The sequence below is a fragment of the Notolepis coatsorum genome (assembly GCF_963971535.1).
Source record: "Notolepis coatsorum genome assembly, chromosome: 15".
In the NCBI taxonomy this organism is placed as follows: Eukaryota; Metazoa; Chordata; class Actinopteri; order Aulopiformes; family Paralepididae; genus Notolepis; species Notolepis coatsorum.
In genome coordinates, this window is record NC_140179.1 from 36,786,819 (window position 1) to 36,814,703 (window position 27,885).

The window sequence follows — 27,885 nt, forward strand, 5'->3', positions numbered from 1 at the left end:
GGCTATTTATATCTCAGATCCTCACTCTAGTCAACAGCCTCACCAGCATCATCAGGAAACACTATATTTAGCTGCCTTTCTTCAAATGCCCCGAAGCCAAGTAACAACCCGGGATGGAGAGGAGAGGAGAGGAGAGGAGAGGGGAGAGAAGAGAGGAGAGGGGATAAGAGAAGAGAGGAGAGAGGAGAGGAGAGGGGAGAGGAGAGAGGAGAGGAGAGGGGAGAGGGATTGGGGGCAACTGCAGAGAGAGCGAGAGAGGGGGGTTATGGGGCAACTGCAGAGAGAGAGATTATAACTATTATTGTCCCATCAACTAAACTAAATGGAGTCACCCAGGACAGAGACTCAGGGGGGATGTTGGTATGGTATAAGTCACAACTAGCAGACTCTATAGAAATAAAGAAGAAAGGGAAATATCACATTTGGTTTGTTACGACCCTGGCTCAAAGGGACGCAACCTATGTGCAAACAGACACCAAAACCTGTGTTTAACCCAAAAGACTACTCTAACAATGCATACTGGTACAAACTAAAGAACAAAGAATGGTGGAACGTGAAAAGTCTCTGTTTCCACACTCTCCTCTAGCCAGTCAGGCTGCATGTGTGACTGAGGGACTGGCTTTAAGCTGCCAGGCATGTTTCCAATCAGCAGCAATCAGCTAATTAGCAGCCATCACCTGCCTGCAGTGACACAGGAGTAATCAAGCTCATGGTACATAACATGGTTAAAAAAAAAAAAAGTATAATTTCCAGCGGGAAATGTATTTTTTTATGTGCAATTTATATTCCCCCAATTGATTCTCCATAATTCGACAAGGAGATTTTCTCCACCATAGAAGAAGAGACCAGTCATTTCCAGGCCCAGGGATCTGTGCTGATCATGGGAGATTTAAACTCTAGGACTGGTCAGGAGGTTGACTTCACTAGTATCGAAGGTGACAGTTATATCACTGGAGATCACCTCAATTTCCCTATCCTTACCAACAGGAAAAATTATGATAAAAACACAAACAAGAGTGGAAGACAAGTGTTGCAGCTTTGTAGAGCGTTGGGTCTGTACATTACCAACGGAAGGTTGCGAGGGGATTCCTTTGGACGGTATACATATTGCTCAAGACTTGGTAGCAGCACCGTTGATTATGCTATAACAGATTTAGACCTAACCTCCTTGAGAGCCTTCACTGTAAAAGAACAAACACCTCTATCAGATCACTCTCAGATCACTTTGTATCTAAAAAGAGCAGACACAGGTAATATAAGCTCTCAACCCTGTAATCTGTACAACATAAAGATGAAATACAGATGGGCTCAAAACAGTCTGGAGCAGTACCAGGATGCTATGGTCAGTGAGTCAACACAGTCTCTTCTAGACTCCTTCCTGGCCCAGATTTACCCTCAGAATAATGAAGGTGTAGAGTGGTGTCTGATACACATCAACCACATATTTGATCATTTGGCCTCATCATCAAATTTAAAATGTAAAACAGAACAACCAAAGAAAACAAACAAGGAAAGGTGGTTTGATTCATACTGCAAATCCATTAGGAAGACACTAAGAAATATCTCCAACCAAAAACACAGGAATCCAGATAGTCAGGAACTCCGTCTTAGTTACTGTGAAACTCTAAAGCAATATAAAAACACACTGAGAACAAAAAAAGAAGAATATATACAAAACCAGTTACAATTAATTGAAGAGTCTCTGGGGTCAAATAAATTCTGGGAAAAATGGAACTCATTTACCAAGAAACATAAAAATGAACAATCCATTCAAAATGGAGATACATGGAAAAACCACTTCGAAACTCTGTATAGATAACCAACAAAGAATCAAGCCCAAGAACACATTTCTGAAAAAAAAATTAAATCTTGAAAGCGCTATTAAGGATTATCAGAACCCACTGGACTACCCAATCAGTGAATTAGAATTGGAAGACCAATTAAAAGCTCTGCAGAACAAAAAAGCATGTGGGACTGATGGCTTATTAAATGAGATGTTAAAACATACAAACAGACAATGCAAATTGGCCATCTTAAAAATATTTAACTTGGTACTAAGTGTGGGATATTTCCCTGAAAGCTGGAGTGAAGGGCTGATCACACCCATTTTCAAGAACGGAGACAAATATGATCCCAACAATTATAGAGGCATCTGTGTTAGTAGTAATCTGGGGAAATTATTTGGCAGCATCCTAAATTCAAGAATTATAGATTTCCTCAATGAGCACAATGTCTTAAGCAAAAGTCAAATTGGATTCCTCCCAAATTATAGAACAGCTGACCACATTTTCACCCTACACACACTAATCGATAAATATGTAAACCAAAATAAAGGAAAAATTCATGCATGCTTTGTCGATTTCCAGAAAGCTTTTGACTCAGTCTGGCATGAGGGTTTACTTTTTAAATTAATAGAAAGTGGTATAGGGGGGAAGTCCTTTGATGTTATTAAATCCATATATGAAAATAACAAATTGGCTGTCAAAATTGGAGATAAACACACAGACTTCTTCCCACAAGGCAGAGGGGTGAAGCAAGGCTGCAACCTCAGCCCCACACTGTTCAATATCTATATAAACGACCTGGTCATACTGTCTCCTACTAGAGAAGGACTTCAGCAAAATTTTGACATTCTTCATCAGTACTGTCAGACCTGGGCCCTGACAGTGAATATGAAGAAAACCAAAATTATGACATTCCAAAAAAGATCCCAGTTACAGAGAAATTACCCAGAATACAAAATAGGTGGGACCCAAATATAACAAACAAATAGCTATACATATCTAGGTTTACAAATCAGTTCCACTGGAAATTTCTGTTCAGCTGTAAAGGAACTCAAGGAGAAGGCAAAAAGGGCTTTCTATGCCATCAAGCGTTCAGTTCAAATCCAAATTCCAATCAGGACATGGCTCAAAATATTTAAATCGGTTATAGAATCGATTGCACTGTACAGCAGTGAGGTATGGGGCCCTTTATTAGTAACGGATTGGGCAAAATGGGACAAAAATCCAATTGAGATCCTGCATGTAGTTTTCTGCAAAACAATTCTCAGGGTACAAAGAAAAAGCCCAAACTCTGCATGCAGAGCTGAATTAGGACAATATCCGTTACTCATAAATATGCAAAAAAGATCAATTTAATTCTGGAGCCATATTAAAAAAAGTGACCCGGCCTGCTATCATCATAAAGCCCTGGCCTGCCAAGAGCTGGACCTACAAAGGAGACCCTTTTGTCAACTCATAATGAAACTTGCTGACATCTCACACTCTGACATCACAAACCCTAGCCAGCCTCAGAAGATTAGACCTAACCAAATTATAACCAAAGAAAAAGATGAATACATTACTTATTGGAATCAACTCACACAATCACAACACAAATTAGAAACATATTTGGCCCTAAACAGACAGTATACTCTGGCAGACTACCTCAGCACAGTAACTGATACGAATCTAAGAAAGACTCTGACAAAGTACAGATTGAGTGACCATGGTTTGGCGATAGAGAAGGGCAGACACAGACAGACCTGGCTGCCCAGAGAGGATAGGCTGTGCTGTCTTTGTGATGAGGGAGCCGTAGAGACAGAATTACACTTCCTAACACAATGTGAACATTACAGAAATATTAGGGAGGAATTATTTCCAAAAATTATTATTTCCCCAGAATTCCAAAGTATGACAGAAGTGCAGAAAGAATGTGCAGTTTTAGCTGCAAAATATGTCAATTCGTGTCACAAGAAAAGGGACAACCAGTGAGTAGGACACATTATACTGTATATACATGTACCATGTTTTACTCACTGCACCATCTCCTGTATTTATTTGATCTTATTGTTATGTTGTTTGTTGTTTATGTCATAATTGTGCTTTGGCAACATTTGTGAAATTTCATGCCAATAAAGCTTTTTTAATTGAATTGAGAGAGAGAGGGGGGGATTGGGGCAACTGCAGAGAGAGAGAGAGAGAGAGAGAGAGAGAGAGAGAGAGAGAGAGAGAGAGAGAGAGAGAGAGAGAGAGAGAGAGAGAGAGAGAGAGAGAGAGACAGAGAGAGAGACAGAGACAGAGAGAGAGCAAGAGAGGGGGGATTGGGGCAACTGCAGAGAGAGGGGGGGGGGGTTGGGGGGCAACTGCAGAGAGAGAGAGAGAGAGAGAGAGAGAGAGAGAGAGAGAGAGAGAGGGATTGGGGGCAACTGCAGTGGCTGCAGCCAAAGCTGGATGTAGAGAGAGAGGGGGGGTGAGAAATAGGGAGGGAGAGGAAAGTTAGAGAGAGAGGGGGGTGAGAGAGAGTTGAAGAGAGAGAGAAAGAGAAAGAGTGGTGTGTGGATCAGACCATTTAAAGTCAAAGCTCTCCCTCTCTCTCTCTCTCTCTCTCTCTGCAGTTGCTCCCCAATCCTCTCTCTCTCTGAGTCAACTTGAGGTCAGGTTACACAGTGAGAATGGGGTCAAAACACGGTGTTTGGTTAATGTTCGAAATTGTGGCCGATTCCACTTCCGTCGTCGGTCACCGGATCCTGCGGCCCAATCGCCTGACTTCATCACTCAGCGACAGACATTAGTGCGACACACACACACCACTGCCTACACACAAACACACACACACCACTGCCTACACACAAACACACACCACTGCCTACACACAAACACACACACACACCACTGCCTACATACAAACACACACCACTGCCTACACACACACCACTGCCTACACACAAACACACACACACACACACACCACTGCCTACACACAAACACCACTGCCTACACACAAACACACACCACTGTAGTGCCTACACACAAACACACACACACACACACACACAGGGCCGTTTCTTGCCATATGCGTACTATGCGGTTGCATAGGGCCCCCTAAGCTGCCATTTTAGCCTTTTTTTTTTAATTAAAATGACCAGCCTCTCTTGGGAGGTAGCCAAGCACACGTTGAGTGAAAGCACCTATATGATCAAGAAAAAATATATAGATATAATATATATGTGACCTCCCCTGGCACAGTCTAACCCGTCTTGTTAAGGAGCTCACGATTCCTCAGAAAACCCCAAAATGAAGCGCAATTCAGATATAGGTTGAAAAGGAGATATTTGCATTTCGAGTGCTTTGAAATGTTCTCTATATGTCTCCTTATTTGCAAAACTTAATACGACTTGTAAATGTGTTAATTATTGTTAGATTGTCCGACAGTATTATTTTCCTTTCTGTGTGAAAAAACTACAGTTGCGTCTGAGGGGAGTGGCTACTGGCTAAGTAAGTACATAGTTTCACAAAATAGGGCCCCCAAACATTATTTTGCATAGGGCCCCCAAAAAGCTAGAAACAGCCCTGCACACACACCACTGCCTACACACAAACACACACACAGCACTGCCTACACACAAACACACACACACACACACACACACACACACACACACACACACACACACACACACAGCCTACACACAAACACACACCATTGCCTACACACACACACACACACGCTGTGTAACAGCCCCCCCTCCTCCCGTGCCACTTAGCTCTCCTCTCCCGTCTCCATAATAGTTTGCAGGTCTCTTCACCGTTAGCGTGTTAATATGCCAGAGCAGAGCCTCCGCGACCTTGTACTTTATCCTCCTGTACATAGGCGTAGATTTAGGGGGGTTGCAGGGGACATGTGTCCCCCTCAATATTGAGAAGAGGTCAAGTTGTCCCCGTCCAAAAATCTAGCTAATATGAAAGACAACCCCCTCCCCAAAAGAGGTAAAAAATAAGGGGTCAACATTTTTTTTTACATCCTTCTTACCTGTAACTATATATAATAATATACAGGAGAATATATATTTTAAAGCAATACAGAACGCTGAGCCTTACTGCATTATATTTGTGTCAGCGGGTACCTGAATGTTGTCTTTTCCTTTACAAAATACACATTTCCACCATGTGAAATGTCCCTGACACACACACACACACACACACACACACATGCTCCCCCAGAGCCCCGCCTCCTCCTACTCAGAGCCAATAGCGTTCTCTCTAAAAACAGCAGTGTCTTGGGGTTGGTCAGGCGCCTCGGACAACACTAGGTTCACGTGACCCGTGACGTGGCCTGAAACCCAAGAGAACCGGGTTTGGCCGGTTAGACGTCTAATGTTTGGCTACTTGAGCCATCTGATTGGTTAGATTTCCTGTCGCTGATCTGTTGACCAAAAGAACCAACACTTCAAGTAAAATCATTAAAACTATTTTAGATCATCATCAGCACAAGTACAGTACAACGATATACAGTAATATACAATGTACAGGTGATTAAGTTGAGTATAAAATATATAAATTAGTACTACTGAGTAATAGCGCTAATCGGATTCATGTACTGTACAGAGTTGTAGTATTATTATGTACAGTGATACAGGTATAAAGAAGACACAGTAAGATAGAGTAAGTCATTCTGGCCAGTGGTGTAACTAGTATACACACCATAAAGACTTCCCACAGAAATACTGTAGTGTTTTATTAGCATCCCTGTTGTTTTTTCATACACGCTATAAAGATTCACCACAGAAATACTGTAGTGTTTTATTAGCATCCCTGTTGTTTTTTCATACACGCTATAGAGATTCACCACAGAAATGCCGTAGCGCCTCACCATAGCATTTCTGTAGTGGAATATTAATAGGAATGTATTCCTGTGGTTGTACCACCATGTCCCCCTCCGCTGGTTAAATTCAGCTGCTTCTAATTATCCAAGAGGATAAAGAGTCTGTCCAGTCAAAGCAAGTTAAGCGTTTCTGATGACTTGTATAACAGGCTCCAACGCCAAGTCTCTTTAAAATGGACTGAATGAAATAAAATCATTTTTACAGAGAGCACGAGTTGAGCCCCTTCACTCCCCCCCCCCCAGGTTTATGTATATTTCTATATATATTTATGTATATTTCTATATTCATGTGTGTATATTTCTATATTTATTTATGAATATTTCCATATCTATTCATTTTATGTATATTTCTTTATTTACTTATGTATATTTCTATATCTATTTATGTATATTTCTATATTTACGTATGCATACTTCTATATTTACTTATGTATATTTCTATATCTATTTATGTATATTTCTATATTTACGTATGCATACTTCTATATTTACTTACCGGTATGTATATTTCTATATCTATTTATGTATATTTCTATATTTACGTATGCATACTTCTATATTTACCTATGTATATTTCTATATCTATTTATGTATATTTCTATATTTATGTATGCACACTTCTATATCTATTTATGTATATTTCTATATTTATGTATGTATATATTTATATACGACTACTTTCTAGTAATAACAATAACTCCGTGTGACGGCAGCGTCCTCTGCTCCCAGCACCCAGTGTAATATCCCTGCAGACTAATGGAGTCACTGCAGGCTCCTGGGTTCAGAAGAGCTCCCCGCTGGGACGCGCTGCTGCTTAGCAAGTCACCCTTCACAGCTCAGTGACAGCAGGTCTAGTGGTACAGTTTGCCAGCTAGCTTGCCATAGAACATGACCTGTCTGTCTGCCTGCCTGTCTGCCTGCCTGTCTGTCTGTCTGTCTGTCTGTCTGTCTGTCTGTCTGTCTGTCTGTCTGTCTGTCTGTCTGTCTGTCTGTCTGTCTGTGTCTGTTTATCTGTCTGTCTGTCTGTGTCTGTCTGTTTATCTGTCTGTCTATCTGTCTGTCTGTTTATCTGTCTGTCTGTGTCTGTCTGTTTATCTGTCTGTCTGTCTGTGTCTGTCTGTTTATCTGTCTGTCTGTATGTCTGTCTGTCTGTCTGTTTATCTGTCTGTCTGTCTGTCTGTCTGTCTGTCTGTCTGTCTGTCTGTCTGTCTGTTTATCTGTCTGTCTGTATGTCTGTCTGTCTGTGTCTGTCTGTGTGTCTGTCTGTTTATCTGTCTGTCTGTTTATCTGTCTGCCTGCCTGCCTGCCTGTCTGTCTGTCAGGGCATCAGGAGAACCCCCTATATCTCATGTTAGCAGGACAAAGATCTGTCATGTAATCAAACGTGTCCCCCCTGCACTGCAGTAACCTCAACCCCCCCTCCACACACACACACACACACACACACACACACACACACACACACACACACACACACACACACACACACACACACACACATACACACACACACACACACACACACACACACACACACACACACACACACACACACACACACACACACACACACACACACCACTGCCAACACACACACCACTGCCAACACACACAGACACACACACAGTGCCAGGTCTATAGAGCCTCATGTCTGGCAGGCAGATGACAGCCGTCGTGTGCCGTCGCAGCACAGTGGTGTTCCCCCCTCCATGTTGGCTCTCTGGCTGCCTCAGTCGCTCGGCTCAGATAGGGGGAAACAGGCAACTGGGAGGGAGGGAGGGGGGCAGGGGCTGTCAGCGTGCGATAAGGCCTCACTCCAGAGGCATGATCTGCTAGTGTGTGTGTGTGTGTGAGTGAGTGTGTGTGTGTGTTAAACTAATGGTCTCTCCACCGATACACACACACAGGTTCCCGCGTTGCATTAAACATTTATGTTGCGTCGTGTCTCATTAATGTAAAGTATATGTAGCGCTGGATCACGTTCGGTGACTAAAACATTTGAAGAAAATATTTGAAGAAGATAATGCTTATTTTAATCTAGTTAAACCCCAAGTCTCAGAGCAGAGAGAAACAGAGAAAATCCAATCTAAAGTTTGGCTGCATTTTTAACACCTTGGCAGTCAGGTACTATAGGTGTCACAAACTGCCTTTTTTTTTTAAACAGCAGTTTTTACTATTTAGAGATACTAGAACTGGTAGCTGTTACGGTAAATGTGTTCTTAAACATTCAAACTGTGATAATATGGAAAAAGAAAATGAGAAAATAAATAATCCATTCCGAGATTAGTCGCGTTAACGCGCTGAATACAAAATGGAGTATTTCCGGTTGCCACGCCGACGTCTGCGGACCACGACAAGGATCTCAAGGTTGTTTCTCGCCCAAACCGGATGAAACTGGCTGAAGGTGGAAGACGTGGAACGCTCACTTACCCACGTATCCCGGCGTGCCGCACGCCGTGGACATGACGTCGCCGCTGCCCTCCATCTTGGACAGGCCGAAGTCACTGATCATGATCTTAGACTCGTCCTGCGGGTTGAAGTACAACAGGTTCTCTGGCTGGAAGAGAGGAGAGAGAGGGAGGGGGGGTGGGGGTGAGAGAGAGAGAGGGGGGTGAGAGAGAGAGAGAGAGAGAGAGGGAGGGGGTGAGAGAGAGGGGGGGGTGAGAGAGAGGGGGGGGTGAGAGAGAGAGAGGGGGGGTGGGGGTGAGAGAGAGGGGGGTGAGAGAGAGAGAGAGAGAGAGAGGGAGGGGGTGAGAGAGAGAGGGAGGGGGGGTGGGAGTGAGAGAGAGGGGGTGAGAGAGAGGGGGGGTGGGCGAGAGAGGGGTGAGAGAAAGAGGGTGGGGGTGAGAAAGAGGGGGGTGAAAGAAAGAGAGAGAGAGAGAGCGGTGAGAGAAAGAGTTAGAGAGAGGTGGGGAGTGAGAGAAAGTCAAAGAGAGAGGAAAGTTAAGAGTTGGAGAGAGGAGGGAGTGAGAGAAAGAGAGAGAAAGAGATAGAGAGAAAAAGAAAGAAAGATAGATAAGAGAGATATATATATATATATATATATATATATAGAGAGAGAGATAGTCAGAGATAGATAGATAGATAGATAGTCAGAGATAGATAGAGAGAAAGAGAGATGGAGATATAAAGAAAGATAGATAGAGAGATAGTCAGAGATAGATAGATAGATAGATAGATAGATAGATAGATAGATAGATAGATAGATAGATAGATAGATAGATAGATAGATAGATAGATAGATAGTCAGATATAGACAGAGAGAGAGAAAGAGAGAGAGATAGAGAGATAGTCAGAGATAGATATAGAGAGAGAGATGGAGAGATAAAGAAAGATAGATAGAGAGATAGTCAGAGATGGATAGAGAGAGAGATGGGGAGCATCAACAAACAGACCTGCAGTCCTCCTCCTCTCCTCCTCACATGACCTGCACTACTTGCTGAAAGTCATCCTTCGCAGCCTGTTCCATATATTAGTGTCGTGCTGCGTCTTATGCTGCTATACTTCTCTGCCCCCGCCCCCCCCCCCCCCCCCCGCGCGCGCAGTGCCCACACCGCCGCTGTCCCAGAATCCCTTGCATGTGCCGCGACCTGCTGAGCGTGTGTAAATCTCCAGCGCATGCTGCCCTTCGCGTCAGCTATGAATTATGGGTCACGAAGCTCAAGTGATCCGTTCACGTCGAGGAAAGAGCATGGAGATGGACGGTCCATGTACAGTACGCAGATTATTAGAGGAATTAGCTCCAGAGATGTAAGCACACACACTGCATTTCAATACGAGGTACCAGTCAGCACCCTCTCTCTCTCTGTCACTCAAATCGCATTCCGAGTATGGGCGGAGGTAGAAAAATGCTGTTTTTGAGTACTTGATTAAAAATACAAAACAATGAATTTTTGGGATTTTTTTTATAGATGTGTTCCATAAACTCACAGGAATTGTGTAAAATTGCTCAAATAGTGAAAGAAATAGTAAAATAGTTCCACTTTAAGCACTTGCAAAGAGATAAAATTAACCAATTCTCAACAGGCAAAACTTTCAAACGGATGCTTCCCGTAATATAATGCTAATCATAATTGCTGCTCCCTTTTCATCTTGTAGCGTTGTGACCAAATGCAGGACAACATGCTGATTTTGCGCAACAGTAAAGTAATACTGAATACAATGTGTAATAAAGGTTTACACAATGTATAAAGCATTTGATCTAAATATAAGCATTTAGATTAATTAACTAATTTCATAAAAGGACAGTAGGCTAAGTAGGTCAAGCAGACCAAAATTTTACTAAGCAGCAGCAACACTGCAGAACAGAAATTGTAGGCTGATAGAAAGGATGTCTTCATGGTTGTTACTGGGCGATTACCGCTGCCAAAACACAAATGTGGTAAATCCAAGACAACGTTTTCAGCACCATGGAGAGTGCTGTGCGCCACATAGGCCTGTTGTTGGACCGCGCTGCTCAGAGCCTTCTGATGAAGAGGATGTTTATAAAACTTTTGGCATGTCAGAGAGAAATTCGCTTTGATTTGAATCTCGCTTTTATTTAATTTTTTTTTCTCTGATTTTCTCCCCGTCTCAATTAGTCGTTGTGCCAATTCCCCCCCCCTCCCCTACCTGGCTGCTGTATGCATGTTCTCCTACGAGTCGGTACAAGGGCATCCCGAGTCGATCGCACGCTTCCTCCGAGACGTGCGCCGACAGCCAGTGACGTCTTTTCACTTGGCAGCGAGGACTCTCATTGGTGAAGTGTAACGCGTGGGAGGGCACGCTATCTCCACCAAGTCCTGCCCCGCTTAGCAAGCGCCGAGACCTGACCCGCCAGCTTCCCCACCCCCTAATACTGCCAATTGTATTAGTGTGAACGGCCAGCCAAGCTGGTGGCAACGCCGAGAGCTGGGCTCGAACCCAGCATCTCCTGCGTTGGTGACGAGCGCAATCTCCGCTACGCCACCTGACCGCCCTGAATCTCGCTTTTTAGGAGATCCACGCTGCAACAAATTCTCTGGTCCGTTCACGCTCCAGCCATGAGGGAGAGTGGCCGAAAATTGGCTTCCTGTTTCTGTACAGAACCAGCTTTCCTTTGATTAGTAGGAAGAGAGTTGTCGAAGCAGTTTTCTTATCAGTCTTGGACTATGGTGATGTAATCTATAGGCCTGCTGCGGCCTCAACCCTTAGATCCCTGGAGTGGACCCTGTCTATCACTCTGCCCTCAGATTAATCACTAATGATAGTTACGCCACTCATCCTTTATGAGAAGGTTGGTTGGCCCTCTCTGACGGAGAGTTAAACGTTAAAAACAAATCATCATCATCATAGTATTGCTGTGTTTGTATCAGGGAGGTGGGTGTCTTAGGCAGGGGTTAGACTAGTGTTTTTGTGGCTCGTTTTTATACGTTTTTGAATACGTTTCATGTCCCTATTACACAGAAATGCGTTTTTTGGCGTTTTTTTGTGGATACGGCTGAAACGCTAAATTGTGTTTGCGTTTTGGAGAACCCCTAAAAAACGCGCCGACAACAGCCGTGTAGTCTGCACGGAGCCGTTGTTGCGAAAACGCCCATGCGCAGTAGATACCATCTGCGTGCCCTTCCGGTGACAACAGAGTGTGTGTGTGTGTGTGTTTGGGACAGAGGCAGAGCTGTCCCAAATAGCTGCTGCTACCATGTGTTGTCAAGTTATTGTTATAAGGATCCCAGTCCAAGCTACAACAGTCTGCATTCCCTTAACAATTGTTTGTATTGAGCCGTATTGTATTGTACCCATATGCAATATGTTAAATAAAGTTTACATCCATTCATTCTGCTAGCATTACCGATTGCATGAGCAGCTGGCTAACGTGAGCTATCAGATCCTGTTAGCTCAAAGCTCCTCTTTCAACTTAACAAGCATTAAACAAAATGGCCCAGTCATCTATTCACCTTTGTTTAATACACACAGCGTTGTCTCTAATGTTATCTAACTACTGATAGCTCTCGATATCATCAGTTTGGTGCTGGCTAAATAGCGTGAGCTAACGTTAGCTTCTAGCCACAATGCTATACTGTTATAATGGCATACTCCATTGACGTTAGCATGCAGCTAACAATGCTACCGATCTTTTTTTAGACTAAACTATCCGCTCTTGGTGGTCACTTGTGTTGATGTTAGTTTTGTTTCATCAACAAATGACAGGCAGAACACACAGTGAATGTATCCGTTTTGTTTATTGCACTTTTATTAGGCTTTGCTGAAAAAGAATTGCTGCATTGAGTAAATAGGCAAGATGGTGGCGCCCATAGGCGCTTGCCTTGTTGACATTTTCTTTGCTGGAGCTTCCAGGAAGTGTATTGGCACATTCAAGTTCTGATTGGTTGAAATTGCCTTCATGTTCGCCACCTACTGCCACCTACTGCTTTGGCAGTGTACTACATCAGTGTGCTCAGGTGACAAAAACGAAAGTGTGACTCGAGGCTGCGACGTCGCGGCGAAACGCATATGACAATGAAACGAAAATGAAACGAAAGGTGTAACCGCAGCTTTAGTCTAGTGGTGAGAGTACTCACCCTCAACCACAATCATTGTTGGTTCGACTCCTGGTCATTCAGTTTGTTTTGGACTTTCGCCAATACGAAATGTAAATATATTTGATTTGATTTGATTTGATTGAAGTTTATTTCAAATATGCAACATAACAAACAAACATCAAGTACATATATAGCCTTAAGCCGTTCAAATAATAAATGTATATAAAAGAAATAATAATAACAGAACAAACAAAAAAGTCAAACTCAAATTTATTTTATTGAATTTTTTTATTTACATATTTACGAAATGTAAATATATGACTTATACAATAAGTAAATATATTACTTATGGCTATAACATAACGTACATTGTGTAGCTTTTTTCCTGTGGTACTTTACATTTCTGATGAGACTGTGGTGCCGGAGGTAAACAAGAAAAGTCTGTATAAAAAAACGTGGAATTTGTGCCTCCGTGTTAAAGTTAGAGGTTCTATGTAGGATTGCAAGTAACTGTCTAACTGCATATATAACTGTTTCCACTAGAGGGCGCTCTAGGCGGAGCCACTCATGATACCACCAGGTGGCGAGTATATAAAGAGATGTCTCCTCCCCCTCTACCTCTTTTCCATCTGCCTCTCAGAGAGAGGAGAACTCTAGTACTGCTGCTGTTTAACATGTGAATGAATAAACCACGCCAAAGGCTAAAGATAGAAACCATGCCTCTTGACCACATTATTGTCGCTCCATAGCCAGATTCTGTCAACACTCCGTAGTAGGGATGAGATAGAATATTTGAATTTTCGAATATTTCGAATATTTCGAAAATGTCGATGCCAGTCTCCACATTTGATTTTCATGTCAGAGTAGATTTTTTTTATATATATAATAAAATTATATATATATATATACGGTATAGATTTATAAAATGCTTTTTTTTTTATTGAAGCAAACCATTCTTATTTAATTCCTTTTTATATTTAGAGGCAGCCTAATTTTCATAGCCTAATTGATCTAAAAGATGCACATGCTACTGTTTCTGTTTGTTTATTAAAGCCGGTTGATAGGCCAATGCAATGCTGTTATTATAGGCTACGATGGTGACTGGTGTCATTTTGATGGGGTGGTTGGGGGGGGTCGAATATTCGAATATTCTGTCTTAAGAACCAGCCATTTTCGAATAGCACTTTTAGAAAGTCCCCTCCCTACTCCGTAGTGTGTGTGTGTGTGTTGTGTGTGAGAGTCACCTTCAGGTCTCGGTGCACGATACCCATCTTGTGTAGGTAGTGCACGGCGTCCAGCACCTGTCTGATGAGCGTGCTGGCGTCCTTCTCTGTGTAGAAGCCTTTCTCCACGATGCGGTCAAACAGCTCACCACCAGACACCCTGACGAAGGAGGCGACAGACGGGTCAGTCACAACAGGTGAAACATTAACATAAAGAAGGAACACGCCGACATTATGGGGAACGTGCTCACCGTCTTCTCCAGAGTCAGACACGACATTTACATTTTACATTTACATTTTGTCATTTACCTGACGCTTTTATCCAAAGCAACTTACAAGTTTTGTACAACAACTCTATCAGCTGAGTAACAATGTTCATCAAAGTGTTGAGTGCTACAGTGTAGGTTAGTATATTAGGACAAGTGCATGACAGTAAGGTTAGTTAGGGTTAGATCTTTTTATTTAATACATTTTTTTTTCCATTTCAGATAATGATTGAAGAAGTGCGTCTTTAGTCGACGGCGACGGGTTTCGGCTGTCCTAGCTGTGGTTGGAAGTTCGTTCCACCATTGTGGGGCAAGAACCGAGAATAGGCGACTTCTCTTTGATGACCCTCCCGGAGCTTATTTTAAAACTCCGGGAGAGATGTTTTTGGCCAACAGCTAGGCTGGCTGATCCATACCGGTACATTAAAGGGGCACTTTAAAAGTAAAAGTCTGGGCGCCCGAGTGGCGAACCACGTAACGCGTTGCGTCGCGGCACGGCCGACCCGGGTTCGATTCCAGGACCCGGCGTTCTTTGCAGAATGTCTTCCCCTGCTCTGTCTCCCATTCTTCCTCTCTCTCTCTACCGGACTGCCCGGTAGTAAAAACCAATAAAAAACTACCAGATGAACAGTCGAGTGCATTGAATCGCCTTCGAGATGCAAGAATCATTATGCTTTTGGAGTTTATGGTGTCGGCCAAATGGACATACAATCTAGCAGATGGCAATCAAATAATTGGAATATTTTTCCTCCAGTATCATCGGCCAGAGGTAAGAGGAATCTAACGTTAATTCCAGCTCGATTGTCCATTTCTTTCATTGCAATCCATCTGATCAACGTATGATGTTGTACTAAAGAAAGCCGTTATTGAGGGCGGCTACGTGGCGTAGTGGGCAAGGCGCTCGCCACGAAATGCTGGAGACGCTGGGCTCGTCAGTTCGAGCCCAGCGCTCCACATTTGCTTTCAGTTTAGCTGGACGTCCGTACTAATACACATTGGCCGTATTAGGGGGTGGGAAACTGATGGGTGGGGATCGGGTGTTGTGGACAGCGACTCCTACAGGTCGGTTGGTGCGCCTGCGCAGTAGAATCAGGAAGTGTCGGGGGCAGCGTGAGCCTCCCACGCGTTACTCCCCGCCACTGAGAGATCGAGCTGCGCAGGTGAAAAGATGCAACTGCTGTTACCTCAAGTACCGGAGGGGACTTGTGCTATGTATGACTTAGTCCACATTGCAGCCGGCTTGTGGGAGGCAAGAAACAGCGTCCGTGACAGGGGAGGGTTGAATTGGATGATACAAAATTGGGATGGGAGAAAATATAGAAAATGGGAGAAAAAGTGGATAAAAAAAATAAAAATAGGGCGAAGAAAACTTTTTTTCCCTATAGGGCAAAGAAAACTTTTTAATTTGTTTTACCTACTTTCTATAGAAGCATCTAAGAATGAAGTTCTATAGAAAGTAGGTCTGCATACCCTTAACAATTGTGTGTATTGAGCCGTACTGTATTGTACCCATTCTGCATCTGGTAATAAAATGTTCAATCAATCATTCCAATAACACACAGTTGGATGTGTTAGTTTGTTGGATCCGTTGGATGCACTTCCGAGCTGCTTCCACATGAGGCAACTTCTCTCAATCATTCCAATAACACACAGTTGGATGTGTTAGTTGGTTGGATGCACTTCCGAGCTGCTTCCACATGAGGCAACTTCTCTCAATCATTCCAATAACACACAGTTGGATGTGTTAGTTGGTTGGATGCACTTCCGAGCTGCTTCCACATGGAGGCAAATTGTCTTTTTTGTTGTTGTGGGAACAACTTTTTCTGGCGGATGTTTTTTTCAATAAATCTTCGATTAATGTGTGTTTATTATATAGCAATAAGGTTGGATGAATGTGGCAGTTGTATAAAAGCATTACACCACTTGCAGTCGTGATTTGTGAACAATAAACCATGCCTAGGGGGGTCTAATGACCACCCCTAGGCATGGTTTATTGTTCACAAACCACTCCTGCGCGTGATGTAATGCTTAAATATGCATTTGAAATTTGAATTGTAGCGTATATAGGGACAAAATGCCAATCGATTAAGTATAATATGCATCGGGCCTATAACTCGTGTTCTATAGGAATTACCGCAGACCACTCTAAAAACATACTTATAGTCACGACAGTATTAAACGACAATGTATGAATGGAAAAATATAACGTTCCCACATCCTGAACGATAGATACCCGATGTCGAATGGGCCATAGTAATGCAGATATAGCTATACTATTTAAATAGTTATAGCCCTGCAAAGAAGGTGAGCAACTCCATAGGCTTACAGCGGTGGCGTCAGAGCTATAAGATGCTCATATTGTGTGGCAAAGATTGTGTTAAGTGACTTACACACCACACATATTACACACACACTGCTGCTACTTACACTGTAGAATTATTTATATTTTTCTTTTAAATGTATCAAAAAAAAGAAAAGAACCTTCTTACCTTCTACATACCTTGTATTATATAGCTTGTACAGATAAAATATATGTTGTGTATTATGTTTTTGTTTATAGTTTAGTTTATAGTTTATTTAGTTATAGTTATGGTTTATATTTATAGTTATAGTTTGTATAGACAGATTATACGTTGTGTACTATGTTTACAAATCTACTACGGTTGAGGAGCCAGGAAAAAACAAGCATTTCACGTTTTTTCTGAATGTACAGTATGTACATTTAAAAAAAGCTGTGACAATAAAAATTATCTGAATCTGGGCGGCTACGTGGCGTAGTGGGCAAGGCGCTCGCCACGAATGACGGAGACGCTGGGCTTGCCTGTTCGAGCCCAGCGCTCCACATTGCTTTCAGTTTAGCTGGCCGTCCGTACTAATACACATTGGCCGTATTAGGGGGTGGGAAACTGATGGGTGGGGATCGGGCGTTGTGGACAGCGACTCCTACAGGTCGGTTGGTGCGCCTGCGCAGTAGAATCAGGAAGTGTCGGGGGCAGCGTGAGCCTCCCACGCGTTACTCCTCGCCACTGAGAGATCGAGCTGCGCAGGTGAAAAGATGCGACTGCTGTTACCTCAAGTACCGGAGGGGACTTGTGCTATGTATGACTTAGTCCACATTGCATCCGGCTTGTGGGAGGCAAGAAACAGCGTTCGTGACAGGGGAGGGTTGAATTGGATGATACGAAATTGGGATGGGAGAAAATATAGAAAATGAGGGAGAAAAAAAGTGGATAAAAAAAAAAAAAAATCTGAATCTGAATAATATGCTAAATAAATCAGTGTTGTTTTCTTTTGGTGAAGTGCCCCTTTCCCTGACCCCGACCTTAACCCTCATCACTGTCTAACCCCAATTTTAAATCATGACCCTGACTCCTGACCCCTAACCATGAAACAGCTCATCTTAAAGGGGTACGCCAACATTGTGCATCTACAGAGACAGGATAGACAAGATGCAAAACAAAGAGAAAGGCTATTCTGAGAACAACTTGGTGTCGGGGTGAACGAGGCTGAAAGTGCATTGTGACATAATCATGTGAGACAAACTTAAAGAAACATGCCAACATTATGGGAAATTTGCTTACCGTCTCTATCTATCTATCTATCTATCTATCTATCTATCTATCTATCTATCTATCTATCTATCTATCTATCTATCTATCTTTCTTTATCTCTATCTATCTCTGACTATCTCTCTATCTATCTACCTATCAATCTATCTCTCTCTCTCTCTCTATCTATCTATCTATCTATCTATCTATCTATCTATCTATCTATCTATCTATCTATCTATCTATCTATCTATCTATCTATCTATCTATCTATCTATCTATCTATCTATCTATCTATCTATCTATCTATCTATCTATCTATCTATCTATCTATCTATCTCTATCTCATTCTCTCTTTCTCTCTCTCTCTTTCTCTCTCTCTCTTTCTCTCTCTCCAGAGTCAGACAATAAGACAGATACCAACTTCCTCTCTCTGTGTGCGTTCAGTAGAAAGATATTCGGCTGTGAGATAGCCTAGCTTAAAACAAAATCAATGGAAGCGGATACGGACCGCTAGCCTAGCTTAAAACAAATCAATGGAAGCGGATACGGACCGCTAGCCTAGCTTAAAACAAATCAATGGAAGCGGATACGGACCGCTAGCCTAGCTTAAAACCTCAGGAGAGGTGTTAGGCTAGCTGATTCGTAATCTGCTTCCGAAGTCAGGCTAGCTTGCAGCGGAATATCTTTCTACTGAACACACACAGAGAGAGGATGTTGGTATCTATCTTCTTGTCTACGCGCACGCACACACACACACACACACACACACACACACACACACACACACACACACACACACACACACACACACACACACACACACACACACACACACACACACACACACACACACACACACACACACACACACACACACACACACACACACACACACACACACACACACACACACACACACGCACACACTCTTGTCACAGCTCTCACATCTGGCCGTAACCACTAACAGACAGACAGACGGGTCCGCAGAGAGATACTTGACGAGCTGTGAAACTCCCGTCTCCAGCCAGCAGTGTATTGGAAGCGGTGACCCGCTGGTTATTTAAAACGCAGCAGGGAGACCCGGCGCCTTGACCCGCTGTGGCCCCACATGCCACCGCGGTGCCTGTGGGACAGGTGGGACGTCTAAACAAACGCACCCGCTACACTAAACTGTGGGGCAAGAGGGAGGGTTGGAGAGAAGGGGAGAAGAGTGGATGGATATATAAGCTTGGCATCCAACCAAGTTTCAAGTTCAAGTTTCTTTATTAGTTGTCATACAGAAATACAGGATACTCTTGTATGAAATGCTTCTTTCTGTTATTTTCAACCTAGAACCTAAGCTCTCTCTCTCTCTCTCTCTCTCTCTCTCTCTCTCTCTCTCTCTCTCTCTCGCTCTCTCTCTCATTCTCATTCTCATTCTCATAGATTATGTTACCAGGAAGGGGGCTCAGAGCCATCTCTCAATATTCTTCATCAAACCAGACCTCATACAGGCAACCACGTGTGTATGTATTTGTGTTGTGTGTGCATTCAGAAAGAGAGGGAGAGATTGAGAGAGAGGGAGGGAGGGAGGGAGAAAGAGAGAGTGGGAGAGAGAGTGGGAGAGAACAAGAGACCGCAAGTAAGATATTGTAGAGAGAGAGAGAGAGATAGAGAAAAAATGCTCTACACTTCAAGCCCAGATTCAATCTAAAGTTGCAATGCCATGTTTGATTGATTGATTGAAAACTTTATTAACAGATTGCAGAATGGGTACAATACAGTACAGCTCAATACACACAATTGTGAAGGGGATGCAGACCAGAGAAAGACTTTCGTCTTGTTTACATCAGGGTCCCCCATTTTCAATTCATCACAACATATATGACATACAGAATAGACAGTACGTGTGTGTGTGTGTGTGTGTGTGTGTGTGTGTGTGTGTGTGTGTGTGTGTGTGTGTGTGTGTGTGTGTGTGTGTGTGTGTGTGTGTGTGTGTGTGTGTGAGAGTGAGTGAGTGAGTGAGGAAGGGGTGGGGAGTGAGGAAGAAAGGGGGAGAATGAGAGACAGAGAGTAAGAGACATGCTAGGAGAGAGAGATTAGTGGAAACTGTCAAAATGATCAACAGATGTTGACTGTAATAATCTGTAAGGGCATTAATGGGAGCCATTTTTTTATATAAAGTAACTAAATAGTTACTTTTCACAGTAACGCATTACTTTTGGGTGTAAGTAACTAGTAAAGTAACTGAGTTACTTTTGAAATGAAGTAACTAGTAAAGTAACTGAGTTACTATTTTTCAGTAACTAGCACAACACTACTGGCCAGCAGTGTAACTAGTAAGAGTAGGTAAGGGATATGTACAGATATAGATATAAATGTAAAAAGGATTATATGCAGGTATGTACAGACATATGTGTATAGATATATACGGTAAGAATAAATATATAAGGTATATACAGCATTATTGTACATTGTAGTTATATGGGTTATATGGAGGTGTATAAGTAGGTGTATTAATGGATTAAGGATTATGTAGGTATATTCAGACAGATATGGATATATATATAATATATATATATAATATATATATATATATATATGCTGTAAATATGGTAAATGGACTGCATTTATATAGCGCTTTATCCAAAGTGCTTTACAATTTGTTCCTCACATTTTACCCATTCACTCACACATTCACACCGATGGCAGAGGCGACCATGGAAGGTGGCAACCTGCTCATCAGGAGCAATTAGGGGTTAAGTGTCTTGCTCAAGGACAAGCGCTATAGCGCTATATAAATGCAGCCATTTACCATTTATATAATAACCAATATACCACGGCTTGTCATGAACTACGTTCCTTAGCTGTGATATAATAACCATATACCATGGCCTGTCAGTTCAGATGAGATGACAGCTGAGGGAAATCACGAAGGAGGTCTATTGTACATGCTATCATACAGAGGTATATGAGCCCATGATTCACTAGTATGGGCCCTTTTCACAGACACGTCGTACAAAACGGGCCTGCGTGATTTAGGTGTGCCGTCAATGCCGGCTGGATAATTAAATTTAATTAAAATGTTTTAACGAGTAAAAAGAAACGCCCATTAATTAATGTGATTAGCCTCAGCTGTCTTCACTCAGGCTGTGAAATGGGTGCATTGTCTCTCATTGTTGATGTCATTAAATAGTTCATCATCTATTGTTTTACTTTAGGGAATTGATGTTTGTTTATTATACTGTGCATTTGAACAATGAAAATTAAATACTAATAAAAGAGAGGGAGACAACTAGAGACTGTGTGCTTGTGTGTATGCGTGTGTGCATGCGTGTGTGTGTTTGCGCATGTGCCTGTGCATGCTTTTGTATGTGTTTGTGTGTGCTTGTGTGCTTTTGTATGCACCTTGTGGAACTTATTTTCAAAATATAAATGAAAAACTCTGAAAATTATCATATGAGGCTAACGATATGTTTATGTGTGTGCATGTGTGTGCTTTTGTATGTACAGTATTTATGTGTATGCATGTGCATCTGTGATTATGTGTGCTTTTGTATGAGTTTGTGTATGCGTGTGTCTGTGTGTGTGAGTGCATCACTCTGTGCACAGGGCTGTAGACTAAGCTTGAGGCTATAACACATTTGTGAGGGCTGGGTAAGGACTGCATGCTGCCCAACGAGGGGGCGTGCTGAACATTCTACTTCACGCACCTGAGAGGAGTTTGCAATCAGCTCGTTGGGAGAGTACAAGTATTGCCGACTCCCTTCCACTGATTGCCAGGTCGTTCTGTATACTACCATCAACTGCCGCGCTCCTGGTGAGACATCGTCTTCGCTCTCTATAATCCCACAGGAGGATTTCCTATGTTCTCACTGGGAGACGTCGTGCCATCCGATGCCATCTACTGCACCCGACTCTCTCTCCGTGGGCCTCGTTCCTGGTGTGAGACATCGTCATCGCTCTCAATGTTTCCACGAGAGGATTCCTATGATCTCACTTCTTTTTTCGTGGGTCCCGTTTGCTGAGTTGCACGTCGGCAGTGTTCTGTGGTGTGAGGCATCATCATCGCTCTCTATGCTTCCACGGGAGGATGCCAATGTTTCTCACTCCGTTTTCATGGATCCCTGTTTGCTGTGTTGCCCGTCGGCAAGTGTTCTGGTGAGTCTGAACAGGACCAGACTCAGAACTTTCGTTTCATTCATGGACTTTAGAAGATTCACCTGTGTATTTTGAGTTATCCCTTAAAGGGACAGTGCCGCTTTTTTGTTGTGAATAAATTATGCCCTTGTTTTGGCTAACTCTGATTACCTGTCTGTGTCGTGCAATTGGGGTCGCATTATAATCCCTAACAACATTATTTTTATCTTTGACTGAGGAGTAAGCATCTGTGTGTACGCATGTGTGTATGTGCGTGTGTGCGTGCGTGCGTGTGTGTGCGTGCGTGTGTGTGTACTTCATGCCCGTCACTAAGCCGCTTCACACGGCTTTCATATGTCATTTGTTTCCCCCTTCAGTCGACGCGCCGACACATCCCATCTAGCATCTCTCCCTCTCTCTCCCTCTAACAGAATCACCACAGGCAGTCGCAGCTCAGTGACTCCGTTCTCTATAGTTCAGATCATCGGAGACGACGATGATATCATGAGGTGAGACGATGACATCATGAGGTGAGACGATGACATCATGAGGTGAGACGATGACGTCATGAGGTGAAACGAGGATATCATGAGGTGAGACGATGACATCATGAGGTGAGACGATGACATCATGAGGTGAGACGAGGATATCATGAGGTGAGACGATGACATCATGAGGTGAGACGATGACATCATGAGGTGAGACGATGACATCATGAGGTGAGAAGATGATATCATGAGGTGAGAAGATGATATCATGAGGTGAGACGATGACATCATTGAGACGATGACATCATGAGGTGAGACGATGACATCATGAGGTGAGACGATGACGTCATGAGGTGAGACGAGGATATCATGAGGTGAGACGATGACATCATGAGGTGAGACGATGACATCATGAGGTGAGACGAGGATATCATGAGGTGAGACGATGACATCATGAGGTGAGACGATGACATCATGAGGTGAGACGATGACATCATGAGGTGAGAAGATGATATCATGAGGTGAGAAGATGATATCATGAGGTGAGACGATGACATCATTGAGACAATGATATCTTGAGGTGAGACGATGATATCATGAGGTGAGATGATGATATCATGAGGTGAGACGAGGCTAGTTAGGCGCCAGACGTGTGGCCAGATGAGGAAGGTCAGCTGAACGACAAACAGCTGCTCTCCTCATCATCATCACTCGCGACGCGCCGGCTGTACCAAGTCTGTGCTGCTGTCTGGGAAGCGTCTTTATTTATTTTCTTTTTGTACAACTAATAGGAATGTGGCCACTAGGGGGAGCCACACACTGCATCTCTGTCAAACGCTTTCATTCAGAGTAGGGAGAAAGAGAGAGGAGATAGAGAGAGAGGAAGGAGAGAAAGAGAGGGAGAAAGAGAGATAGAAGGCGAGAGAGAGGAGAGAGAGAAAGAGAGACAAGGAGAGAGAGAGAGAGAGAGAGAGAGAGAGAGAGAGAGAGAGAGAGAGAGAGAGAGAGAGATTATAAAGTTTTCTCACGTCATATATAAATCTTTGAACTGAAAAGCATTGAGGGGGACTAGGAGACACACACCTGACAGTTTCATGACAAGGTCAGGGGGGGGATAGAGTCTCGGGAGGGAGACGTGATGAGGGACTGGGAGTCATGAGACTTCAACAAGTGCAGAGCGCCCCCTTCTGGCCGGTCAAACAAACACACTGCAGTCATGAGACTTCAACAAGTGCAGAGCGCCCCCTTCTGGCTGGTCAAACAAACACACTGCAGACATGAGACTTCAACAAGTGCAGAGCGCCCCCTTCTGGCTGGTCAAACAAACACACTGCAGTCATGAGACTTCAACTAGTGCAGAGCGCCCCCTTCTGGCTGGTCAAACAAACACACTGCAGTCATGAGACTTCAACAAGTGCAGAGCGCCCCCTTCTGGCTGGTCAAACAAACACACTGCAGTCATGAGACTTCAACAAGTGCAGAGCGCCCCCTTCTGGCTGGTCAAACAAACACACTGCAGTCATGAGACTTCAACAAGTGCAGAGCGCCCCCTTCTGGCTGGTCAAACAACACACTGCAGTCATGAGACTTCAACAAGTGCAGAGCGCCCCCTTCTGGCTGGCCAAACTACACACTGAAGAGAGCGCCCCCTGCTCACAAAAAGAGTGTTTCTGGCCGGTTTAATGGCAGCAAAGAAAATGCTCGTAATGAGATGGAAACCACCTCATAGTCTCAATATTTACCGTTGGAAACTGTCCTTCTACGAAGTATTGAGATTAGAGGCATCCAGTGCTAGAGCACAGGGAGCAGAATCGATCCAAATATTACTTACTGCGGCCCAGAAGGTAAAATCAGTACTCCACTAGGTTGAACACTTGTACCTTGACACCAGAGAATGAACAAAAATCAGTTGTTGTTGGTTTTTTATCTTTTCTTTGTCTGTTTACTGTTATATTTTTTTGTTGTTGTTTCTAAATTGTATTTTTCCCTATTACTTTGTAACAGGATCAGAGGTTATCTAACAAACATAATTATGATTTATTTTTTTATTAATTGTATCCTATACATGTACAGTATGCATGATGGTTTCCCCCTTTCCTAAAATGTCTATGCAAACCCGGGGGGCTGGGAGGGGGGTTAAGAAGCGACCTGGGCTGTCTTGCAGCCACAGGACCGCCAGAACGGAGGAAAAGACTGTCACAACTGCAAACAGGCAGGCTACACAGTATATGAATATACTGACGGACAATCTATATACTGAAGACACTTTTTATGCCACTTTGTGAATTAATATGAAATGCTGATGTGAATGTCTCTTTCCTCTGAACTAAAAAAAAACTAAATAAAAAGTTGGTCACAAAAAAAAGAAACATCACAATAAATCAAGAATAAAACAAAAAAACCATAAAGTCCAAAAGATTTCAAATAAATAAAATAAATGCAACACTCCCAGACATCCACGTGAAGGTAAGGGAAAAACTCACTAAAACCTAGCAATAGGGAAACATGCACCACAGGCAATGTGGAGGAGAGAAACCTTAGAAGGGCCGTTTCAAGGGGGGATCTCCCTTCTTAGATGTCGGTGATAGTAGTGTTGCTATAAAACAGGCGAACAGTTGGTAAGCATGTACACATAACAACACACTGCAGTCGGGGTATAACGCTACAGTCTGTGCTGTAGGTACAATAAGCATAATAAAAACATTAAAAGGGACATCATTTCCTATTCTTCTTAGTCTCTCTCTCTCTCTGGCTATTACTGATACATAACTGTTTTTACATACACTACCCCCTAGCAAAGAGTATCTCTCTCTCTCTCTTTCTTTCTCTCTGATACATAACTGTTTCTACATACTGTACTACCCCCTAGCAAAGAGTATCTCTCCCTCTCTGTCTCTCTTTCTTTCTGATACATAACTGTATCTACATACTGTACTAACCCCCAGCAAAGAGTCTCTCTCTCTCTCTCTCTTCTGATGTAAATGTAGGGACAGATGGTGCAGTAGGAGCCTGAAGGGCTGCCCCCCGTCCTCTCTAAAGTGGGCACTGCGACATCACCATGAATGAATGAATGAATGAATGAATGAATGAATGAATTAAAACTTTATTTAACAGATTGCAGAATGGGTACAATACAGTACGGCTCAATACACACAATTGTTAAGGGGATGCAGACCAGAGAAAGACGTTTGTCTTGTTTACATCAGGGTCCCCCATTTTCAATTCATAGTGACATTTATGACATACACAACATACATGACATTTATGGCATAGGGACATACATGACATACAGGTATTTAGTACTGTTACATTTGTGCCATATACAATAGAATAGAATAGACTTTTAATTGTCATTGCACAGTATACAACGAAATTTCAGGGGAGCTCCCACAGACCGTAGTACAATATACAATATATACATACATGAACACATAACACATATAACACTGTACATAACAGAATATTTTAAATAATAAAGTGCATGATGGGTGGTAATCAGTGATTATCAGGTCCAGGTAAGTGCATGGTGCACATGAGGGGACAGTCAATGAGTATTTAACAGTCTGACTGCTTGGGGGAAAAAGCTGTTCTTAAATATTGTACTCTTGGCATGTATGGACCGGTATCTCCTCCCTGAGGGAAGGAGCTGAAAGAGGTGATGTGCTGGGTGAGACTGGTCCTTGATGATACATTTGGAGCGGTGGAGGCAGCGGGAGGTGAAGACGGAGGTGATGCTTGGACTTGGTAGAGGAGTCCCGACAATCCTGCCTGCCGCCTTCACCACCCTCTGTAGAGCCTCTTGCTCTGCCTTTGTGCAGCTGGAGAACCACACAGACACACCGTAGGTCAGCACACTCTCAACCGCACAATGGTAAAAGTTGACAAGGAGATTTCGTGGCAGGCCAGCCTGCTTCAGCTTCCTTAGATAGTATAGGCGTTGCTGGGCTTTCTCGATCACTGAGGCGGTGTTGGCAGGGCACGAAATTAACTTTTTGACTCACCGGCCAGTGGCGGGTAGATGGGAAGAATCTACCCGCCAAGCATATTTCTTACCTGCCATATTTTTTTGATTAAAAAAAAATATATATATATATTATATAAATCTTTTTTTTTAATAAAATATATATTATATAATCATACTTGTAGTTGTATTATCTGCGAGACATCGCCACCATGCAATAAGTCAAAATGCTCGCTATCTGCAAACAGCTCCACTGTCTGTGTGTATACTTGAGTAGCCTCCAGCTCCAGCAAGGATTCTCCGGCGCTACAGCTAGACCCTACATTCAGCATGCAAGGATTCTCCGGCGCTGCAGCTGGACCCTATTGGTATAATGTTACGGTTCTTTGGTCAAATCACATTCAACATGCCCTCAGCTAGAATACGCATTGAATCAATGTTATAAGACATTGATATCAGGAGCTATCTGTAGCTACTGCTAGCCCGCTAGATAACGTTAAGACAATTTAGTTTACTGGGACATATAGAGCTAACGTGAGCTAGCTAACGTGAGCTAGCTAACGAGGGAACGGAGGTATTATGCACTCGAGTCGACTATTGCTGGAGCATTTGTTGATATCAGCAGCTATCAGTAGCTAGCCAGCTAGATACCGTTAGACAATGCCTCGTCATGTATTAAACTAAAAGTGAATAGTTGACTGGGTCATTGTTTAAACAGTAACGGTAGCTCATGGAGGTCCGCTCTTCTAGACTAGAGCAGACTGCCTCTGTGTTGATACGAGCAGAAGCCCTTAGCCAATAGTATCCCGCTGCAGGGCTGGGCGGATATGACTCGTTGCCACAGTTCTTTTCAAAATAAGAGTATCATACGAACCGAATGTTGCTAACTGCCGGAGCCATCGATATTATGACTGGAGATGCGCTTGCGGCGGAAATGAGACCCGCACAGATTTTCAAAATAAGAGTATCGTTATGAACTTGATTGATTGATTACACGCCACACGGCGGGCAGACCTCTCAGTGGGAGGCGCCAAACATAAAAACTGAGCGCCAATGGCGCTTGGCGGGCTCTAGTTTCGCCCCCTGGGTGTTGGTGCTCCAAGACAGGGTCTCACTCACACTGAGACCCAGG

At 43.1% G+C, this 27,885-nt stretch overlaps 1 protein-coding gene across 2 annotated transcripts in view; it reads right to left on the bottom strand.

The window, feature by feature from the left end:
* camk1da (calcium/calmodulin-dependent protein kinase 1Da) overlaps nt 1–27,885 on the bottom strand; it is a 200,888-nt gene that overhangs the window by 67,578 nt on the left and 105,425 nt on the right. For both annotated transcript variants that reach the window (XM_084330149.1, XM_084330148.1), the window contains exons 4-5: nt 14,390–14,528; nt 9,076–9,202 (exon numbers count right to left, since the gene is read on the bottom strand). In XM_084330149.1, the coding sequence (XP_084186275.1) occupies nt 9,076–9,202; nt 14,390–14,528 (266 nt within the window). The remainder of the gene's footprint in view (nt 1–9,075; nt 9,203–14,389; nt 14,529–27,885) is intronic.